Source organism: Eucyclogobius newberryi, unplaced genomic scaffold (assembly GCF_026437365.1).
Source record: "Eucyclogobius newberryi isolate DKJ021-1_F unplaced genomic scaffold, fEucNew1.0.hap1 SCAF_15, whole genome shotgun sequence".
NCBI classification, from domain to species: Eukaryota; Metazoa; Chordata; class Actinopteri; order Gobiiformes; family Gobiidae; genus Eucyclogobius; species Eucyclogobius newberryi.
Genome location: NW_027315779.1, coordinates 5,210 through 14,524, shown reverse-complemented (window position 1 = coordinate 14,524; position 9,315 = coordinate 5,210). Strand labels below are relative to the sequence as shown.

General features: G+C 45.1%; 1 protein-coding gene across 1 annotated transcript; it reads left to right on the top strand.

Annotated features, from left to right (window-relative positions):
• The first annotated feature begins 1,484 nt into the window (after positions 1-1,484).
• Positions 1,485-4,590, top strand: LOC140360260 (uncharacterized). The gene is made up of 6 exons (XM_072445468.1): positions 1,485-2,299; positions 2,414-2,697; positions 2,787-3,121; positions 3,337-3,756; positions 3,861-4,015; positions 4,127-4,590. The coding sequence occupies exons 1-6, from the start codon at positions 1,680-1,682 to the stop codon at positions 4,389-4,391; spliced, it is 2,079 nt and encodes a 692-aa protein (XP_072301569.1). The 5' UTR covers positions 1,485-1,679; the 3' UTR covers positions 4,392-4,590.
• Positions 4,591-9,315: the final 4,725 nt, after the last annotated feature.

Sequence of the window (9,315 nt, the reverse complement as noted above, 5' to 3'; positions counted from 1 at the left end):
AGTTTTTAGGCGCAACTCTTGTAAACACAATACATCATAGTTTGTTTTTAACAGGAAGTCTATTTTAGGTTGTCTGTATTTGGTCGACTGGATCCCTCTCAGGTTCCATGTGGCCTCTGAGGCGGAGCTGATCTCAGAGCTCGGGCTCTCACTCGCACTCTCGTATTGCTGCTCATGATCACTTTCAGAAATACTTAGTGAAGACTCCTCACCTTCACCCTGGGGGTCGTGGGAGTCGTCTGAGGATGGTAACGGGGGCATATTTGAGTGCGTAGAGTCGGAGTCATCAATTATTAGTGGTTCAGAGTGTAAATCCTGCTCCGGACAGTTGGAGGGCGGGTCAGGAGGCCGGCTTGGAGATGGTTGTATTTACGTTGGCTCCAGGAGGGAGCTTAGTAGAAGCGGGTCGGGAGCTGGTCTCCGGCGGCTTGGTTTTACCAGGCTGCGCACCGATCACAGGCGGCGGTTTTTTAGGCCGGGCACTGCGTTCAGGCGAATTCACGGTGCCACTGGTCGCAGTCGGCGGCTGTTCGGACCGGTTACTGCGCACAGTGGAGGCGCCTCGAGAGAGCCCTGGCTGGCGCTGCACCTCCGAGCCTCTAGAGGGCGGCAGAGGCGGGCGGGGGTCAGGGTGCTCAGATGTGGAGCTGGGCTTAGGTCTGGGTTGTTTGCTGTGGAGTGGCTTTGTAACAGGCTGCTCTGTGGTCAGATTGGATGGCTGGACTGTTGCGGCTTGTGCATAAGACATCCGGGTGTTATCAGTGTCTGCTTGTGTATTTGTGGACGGTGCTCTGGACTTATTGTAGTGTGAGCTGGGGCAGGTGAAATATGTGTGACCATGTTCCCCACACAGGGAGCACAGAGCTTCAGACTCACAGTCCTTGGCCTTGTGTCCATTATTCCCACATCTCCAGCACTTCACCAGTGGACATTGTCTCACCTGATGGTCGAGGGACTGACAGATGAAGCAGGAGTTGATCTGTCCGGGGTAGATGATGCGGCCGTTGTAGGGACCGAGTGAGATGGAGTTAGGAATATTAACATACTGTCCATTAGTCTTTCAACAGTTTAACTTTATATTTACGTATTCCGTAACATATGCCAAATTTATCCACAGAATTTTGGGCGCACCCAGAACTGTCCAGGGTTCTGACTGAACATTTCCTCCTTTGCCGCGTCCACTCATGTTTACTGTTTCGTAGTAGAAGAGTCGGATGTGGCACCAGTGGCCGCTCTATGGGATTTAAACTGCTTTTCCGAACGTAGGTGAAGACAGTCTGTGGCGGGGCAGTTCTTCCACCAATAGGAACGGGCGAAGGGGAGATGTCCCGGAACAAACAATACTTTTGCTTTTTTCGACAATGCACTGTTCACAGCATAAATTAACTTCACATTAATATTAATATGCTGAACTGTGTTACCGGCCTGGCTGACCCTTTAAGAGAGAGCGGGGCATTGTGGGTAACCGGAAGTGTGCTGTTGTTTTTGGTCGTGTTTTTCGGCGCGCGTATTACTATCACAGTGTACGCCTCATTATAAACGTGTTACCTAATTTCCATATGAACTGCTGCAGCGCTTTTGTTATTTTTCGACCAATCAGCTGCACAAAGCGATACACATGGCTACTTATTCTGGCTCACGCTCTGGCTTTAGCACTACTATAGAAGCATTGAACCGAGATGGATCAAGCAAGCTGTATTGCAGAGGAGCTCAAACGTGGTTCTCACAGCACAACTCTGTGGGAGTACTTCTGCGACAAGCCGGATGCTTCAGGTTATCCAGATGGTAATCTAACTTCTGAATCTGAAGATGAGTGCACGGATGATGAGAGCGATTTCATCAAACTGGAGAACATCCCTAATCTACAGCTGACCTTAGACGACGACGAAGACGAGGAAGAAACTTTCGGCCTCGCAGCAGAGGCGCTGGAGCGTGACATATCAGACGCTATCTCTACTGTAACATTTGAAGGGGAGAAAGACGAAATGGAGAAAATCCGTAACTTTGACTGCAAATGCTACGCAAGAAGAAAGGAGGAGTCTCTCCTCGGGAGACATTCGTGTAGCGACAGACTTTCCCCAGAGCTTATGTACAACCTAAGGAGTGATTCTTTAGCAGCCGCAAAAGAGTGGCAGGACATGCGAATCATTGGACATCTTGAGGCAAACAGACGTACAGTAGCTACTTCGGAGATGACCACATCCACCAACAAGCCTCAGGTGAAAAGAAAGTGCCCCCGGACCACGTATTTCATCGGAGGCAATGAAGTCTGCAGAAATACTTTCCTGTTCCTCATGGCGTAAGTAGTCATAAGATACATTGCAATCCCTGCTACATGCTAAAATGATATGCACATCTAAACTATGCTGTTGGCATGACTCATTATGTGAAACTTCTTTGTTTTCCTTTTCAGAATTGGCAAAGACACCCTGACTGATATAACTAAACACTATGAGGACAATGGGGCGAGACCACGGTTTTTGAGGAAGAAGCGCTCTCAGCCACATAAAGCCAGGTTCATCAGCCGCAAAGTAATCCACACAGTTGTGGATTTCATCAAAAACTATGCAGAAGTCCATTCCATCATGTTGCCGGGCCGACATCCGGGCCATAAGGACTGGCATGTGAAGTTGCTCCCAACCCATGTGACTAAGGCCTCAGTTTGGCGTCTCTACATGAAGTCTGCTAAGGAGCTTGGTAAGTGTAAAACATTATTTCAGTGATTTTCATGATTTAATGATTAGCAATTACAGTTTAATTAACCATAAGCAACATCTGTTTTTCAGGTGAGCCTGTAGTTTGTAAATCAAGCTTCAGATCACTGTGGAACCAGCTTCTCCCACACATCAGAAGCTGCAGGCCACGTGCAGATCTCTGTTGGCGGTGTCAGAGCAACAACGAGCAGCTGATACAAAGTGCAAACTTTCCAGATGAAAGAAAATCTGAAGTGGTCCAGAAGCAAGTGCATCATCTTGCCCTTGTGCAAAATGAGAGGACTTTCTACAACTCTTTGATTGCTGCCTGCAGACAGACAACAGAATCTAATGTGCTGTCTTTCGGACCCTCACCGCCAGCAAGCAAAGACATCAGGATGCATTACAGCTTCGACTTTGCACAGCAGGTACTATTTATCACACATCATTTACTTCACTTTATTAAATGTCCCCTAGAAGGGTGATTTTGTCACTGTACAATAAAAGTGCTCAGAGAATAAGTCGCAGAATAATAGTGCAAATGCAGAATCACAACTATATTAGACAGTTACTGTATGAATAAACACAAATGTCTTAATCAAATGTCACATGTCTTAATCTAATCTCTCTCTGTCTTCTACAGATGCACTTTCCCTCAAACCCTCTGCAGCCGGGGCCAATGTATTTCCTGTCTCCACGACAATGTGGCCTTTTTGGTGTCTCCTGTGAAGGGATGCAGAAGCAGGTCAATTTCCTGATCGATGAAGGCATGTCGTCAAGTAAGGGAAGCAATGAAGTCATAAGCTACATGCATCATTTCTTCAACAACTTTGGTGTTGGAGAAAAATACGTGGATCTTCATTGTGACAACTGCAGTGGCCAAAACAAAAACAGTTTCATGTTGTGGTATGCTGCCTGGCGTGTTGGACACAAGCTTCACCACACAATGGACATCCACTTCCCCATTGCTGGACACACCAAATTCTCCCCTGATTGTGGCTTTGGACTTATCAAGCGAGCATACATGAAGACCAGGGTCGACACTCTGGAAGACATCGCTCAGGTTAGTTTATATTATTTGACTACTATAATGTGTAAACATTAGCCTGGCAAAACTTATTTTTCTTCTGTTCTCATTTTTTTTACATTTGTCGCTCTTGTCATCAGGTAGTGGAAAACAGCTCTCCTGAGTCTCACCTCAATATCCCACAGCTTGTTGGAACGGCGGATGGCAAAGTGTTTGTCAAGAACTTGGACTGGCAGAAGCATCTGAGTCCCTTCTTCAGACGGCTTCCAAAGATCAAGAGTTATCAGCACTTCAGGTGTTTATATTGAAACTCTCATATTGTGTTCATATAAAATTAATTGGTTAATGATGGTGTTTTATGATAAATAGTTTGCTATTTCTTAAATGTCCTGTTAATTGTTTACAGCTTTGATGCCGAGAGACCAGGTGTGGTGCTTGCAAAAAGTCACTGTGAAGCAGAACCTGTGGAATTTCAGCTACTGCGCAATTCAGCTGATCTGCCTCCGGTTGACTGTCTTCCTGTCCTGGTCCCACCTGGACTGAACTTTGACAGGCAGACCTATCTGCATGAAAAAATCAGGCCTTTCTGTGCTGACCAGGCTAAAGACATCACATGCCCAGCTCCAAGAGTCACTACAGAGAAGAATATGCGGAAGAGGATGCGGATGTGATCTCTGATGTAATTGGACTCTCCTTCACAACCTCTTGCTTGCTATGTTAGCCCTTATGCACAGCCTCTCCCTCCAACAGCCTGGACTAAATTCACTTTATTCTAGTTCTGACTTATTGTGTTGCCTCCAAAGTCTACTGACTTAAAACTGCACTGTGTATTAATGCATGTTATTCAATCAAAGCATTTCCATTTTAATAAAGTACCTTGTAATTCTGATTCAAGTCCTAATGAAAATAACACTACATCAATATTAACAACACTACAATTCTTGAGTCTTCAGTGACACCTGTAGAGGGAAGAACTACAGATACCAGATGTCAGTGTGACTAATGACAGTAGTCACAGTTTACACTGACTAACTGTTCAAACCTATAATGTACTCACGGTCTTCAGAGGTGGAACAGACTTCTCTGGCCACTAGGAGTTTGAGTCTTTGGTAGTGACTGTGCTTGGATGAATGCCTCTGTATTTGTACTTTATCACCCAGAGAATCACTGGCTCTATCACTGCTGCCCTGGTCCTTTCACCTGCACAGAGCCTTTTGCTTGGAACATGTTGCAGAAAAACTGAACATGGACAGTATTCCTGTCCATTAGAGACAGCCTCGATCATGTCCAGAATATGAATAATCTGTGATCGATCAAGTTATTAATTTAAAGTAATCCCAAGGGACCCCTCAAATAAAGATGAAGAAATAGAATAAGAAGCTTTGTGTTACGTGTACGTGGCCCATTCTGAGCAGTATATTTAGAGTCCTGTATATTCTATGTATTCTAGACTTAGTAATTTGAATTGAAAAAAAAATAATTCTAGCTATTTTGATCAATTAAACAGTTCTCTAAAAAAACGTCAGTCAAATCCTCTGAGATCACTTTTAAAAGTTTACCTTCATCATTATCAATCTTATACATTCAAGTCTGCAGCGTGTGTGAAACTTACTCTGTTCTGCCACAAGAGGGCGACATCCACCAGACCCTCTGCAAATGTCCTCAATAAGACCACAAAATATGACAATCACCATTTGATTCGGCACAATTATCAAATCGCAAAGGCTGACATTATTTAGATGGAATTTTATCTTCAAACAACAAAATGTCTCAATCTACAGTCAAATCTGAATCTAACTTACTGCAGCGAAACAACAATAGAACAGACATTTCTGATTCAAACCACAAGGAGGCGCAGACAGAAGGTGAAGATGTTTTTGAGGAGCACGATCCAGATCTCATGTTTTAGACCTAAACTGTCTCTTCTGCTGTAAACATATTCTAAATTATATGTGTGAGTGAATTCAGCAAATTCAAAGTCGACAAAAAATATCCCTTTTTCCCTCCAATAAAGGGATAAAACAATCAACTTCATTAAATACATTTTAATTGTTTCGGATTTGAGTGACACTATTGAATCACTGAAAATGTGCAGTATAGAAATAAACACATGGCATAAGAAAAAAAAAAACTTTTTGGCGTACAGCTCCTACCAATAAATCCACCTTTACAAAAATATATATAAACTAGATATTGTGCAATGGTTGAAGCCATTGAGAGTGTCTGCATTCTTGCATAAAAGTACTACATGTGTAGTAAAGACTTTATTCTTGTTCGGCTCGAGCCATGGAATGAGCATTGAGGATGAGGAGGAAGAGGATGTTATAACGTGCTTTGAACTCATGGGCTTTGAAACACCAAAGTAATGGAAGGCGATGTAACGCTTGGAAACCAACCGCCATAAAACAACAACAACAACAAAACTGAAAGGATCAGGATCATTGCTAAAGCTACAGGAAGATTCCTTGGAACAAAAGAGCTGGATTGGGCAGAAATAAAAAACAGGCTAAAGGTGCTAAATGGGAGTCGGAGTGATGGAGGTTCTACTTTTGGGGAGTCAGAGTGATCAGAGTGAAGAACTGGGCGTGGTCTCCTGTCCTCGCCCAGTCTCGTAGATGCACGGCTGCCAAGCAACGACATCAGTGGAAATATCAAAGCCTAAAGAATAAAGCTGTGGCAGAAGCACCGAACGTCAAAGGAGAGGAAGATGAAGGAGTCAGTCCTGGAATAAAGCCGGTCGGACTCTGACAAATGAAGTCGAAAGAATAAAGTCTGGCGGTGATGCAACACTTGGATACCAACCGCCATAAAACAACAACAACAACATGTAGTTTAGTTGTGACACGTGTGTCAGAGTACTACATGAGTTGTTGAACATTTTCAATATTTGCTGATATATATTCAGCCTGCCGCCCGTCCATGTTTTCTGCTGCGTTTTGTGACATACCAAACGACGCTCAGTAATTCACAGATTGCGTAGTTTGCGACTCAAATAGTAGTTTGTCCTGACAAATTGCAAGATCGTGCTGAACGCAGACCTGAGCAGGGAGAAAGAGAGAGCCTCTGTGACCCGGCTGCACCCCCTCCTCCCTGTAGAGACGCTTAGCATTAGCAATTTACTTTTGCAAATACTGAAAAATATTCTGGTATGTAAAAAATGTCTAAAGCAACAGCCCCTAAGACGGTGAAAGTGTGAAGGAGCTGAAACGCGTCAAAAAACCTACAATGAACATATAGTGTCTGTTTATGATAATCATAATAATATGATAATCATAAGCAGACACTCATTATAATACATTTGTGACATATTCCAGTGTCATTCTGAACGAGGTCGTAAAACGTGCGGATATTTATATTTTTTATGAAAGAAACTTGAGCCGGTCGAAGTGTTTAGCGTCGCGTCTGTAAAGATTCCACCTGTCACATATAAAGTGTTAAACATGTGTCACATATAAAGTGTTAAACACGTGTCACATATAAAGTGTTAAACATGTGTCACATATAAAGTGTTAAACATGTGTCACATATAAAGTGTTAAACATGTGTCACATATAAAGTGTTAAACATGTGTCACATATAAAGTGTTAAACATGTGTCACATATAAAGTGTTAAACATGTGTCACATATAAAGTGTTAAACACGTGTCACATATAAAGTGTTAAACATGTGTCACATATAAAGTGTTTAACACTTTATATGTGACACATGTTTAACATGTGTCACATATAAAGTGTTAAACATGTGTCACATATAAAGTGTTAAACACGTGTCACATATAAAGTGTTAAACACGTGTCACATATAAAGTGTTAAACACGTGTCACATATAAAGTGTTAAACACGTGTCACATATAAAGTGTTAAACACGTGTCACATATAAAGTGTTAAACATGTGTCACATATAAAGTGTTAAACATGTGTCACATATAAAGTGTTAAACATGTGTCACATATAAAGTGTTAAACATGCCCCGTGTGGTGAGGAGGTGCTCTGCTGAGAGCGAGGAGACTCTGAGGGACTGCTTCAGCACCACTGTCTGGACTGAGCTCTATGGCCCACATGGGGAGGACATCAGCACCATCACAGAGCATCAGGACTACATCAACTTCTGTTTTGAGAACACTGTTCCCTCCGGACGGTGTTTTCCATACAACAAGCCGCGGAACATGAGCCTGAAGCTGAGGGTGGTACCACAGGTCTGAAGACCTCTTGTCTGGTACCTGTGCCCAAGACACCACACGCCAAAGACCTCAACAGCTTCAGGCCGGTGGGTCTCACGTCCTGATGAAGACACTGGAGCTGGTCCTGGACCACCTCCGCTCCACCGTGAGCCCAGCCATGGACCCGCTGCAGTTTGCATATCGGCCTGACATCGGAGTGGAGGACGCCGTCATCTCCTGCTGCACCGCTCTCTCTCTCACCTGGAGAAGCCTGGCAGCTCTGTGAGGATCCTGTTCTTTCATCTCTCCAGCGCCTTCAACACCATCAGCTCCTGAGGGACAAGCTGGAGACGGCTGGTGTGGAGTACGACCTGCAGAGTGGATCCTGGACGACCTCACAGACCGACCCCAGTTTGTGAGAGCCCGGGACTGTGTGTCTGACACTCGGACCTGCAGTGTGGGACCTGCAGTGTGGGGGCCCTGCAGTGTGGGGGCGCCCCAGGGCACCATCCTTGCGCCCTTTCTCTTCACCCTCTACACTGCAGACCTCAGACACGACACGGACAGCTGTGTCCTGCAGAAGTTCTCTGACCACTCTGCCATCATCGGACTCATCACGGACGATGATGATGTGGAGGACAGAGGACTGGAGCAGGACTTTGTGGACTGGTGTCAGCGGAACCACCTCCTCATCAACGCGGGGAAGACCAAGGAGATGGTGGTGGACTTCCACAGAGGCCACGCCCCCCTCACCAGAGAACATCCAGGGACGGGACATTGAGAGAGTGACTCATACAAGGACCTGGTGTTCATCTGAACCACAAACTGGACTGGACTCATAACACAGACTGTACAGGAAGAGCCAGAGTGGGCTCTACCTCCTGAGGAGACTCAGGTCTTTTGGAGTGACAGGGCCACTCCTGACAGGGCCACTCCTGAAGACCTTCTCTGACTCTGTGGTGCATCAGCTCCTGTAGGTGTGGTCTGCTGGAGCAGCAGCATCACAGAGAGGGAGAGGAAGAAGCTGGACAAAGCTCCGTCCTGGGCTGTCCTTTGGACTCGGTGCAGGAGGTGGGGGACAGAAGGGTCCTGGCTAAACTCACATCTATGCTGGACCATGAGTGTCGCCCCCTGCAGGACACTCTGCCCCCTGCAGGACACTCTGTCCACTCTGGAGAGCACCTTCAGTGACTGATCCACCCTCGCTGTGTGAAGGAGACGTTTCACAGTCTGTCCTTCTGCTGCTGTCACACTCTTCAACACACACTGTCATACCCATGTGCAATACTGTCATACCCATGTGCAATACTGTCATACACATGTGCAATACTGTCATACCCATGTGCAATACTGTCACACCCATGTGCAATACTGTCATACCCATGTGCAATACTGTCACACCCATGTGCAATACTGTCATACCCATGTGCAATAC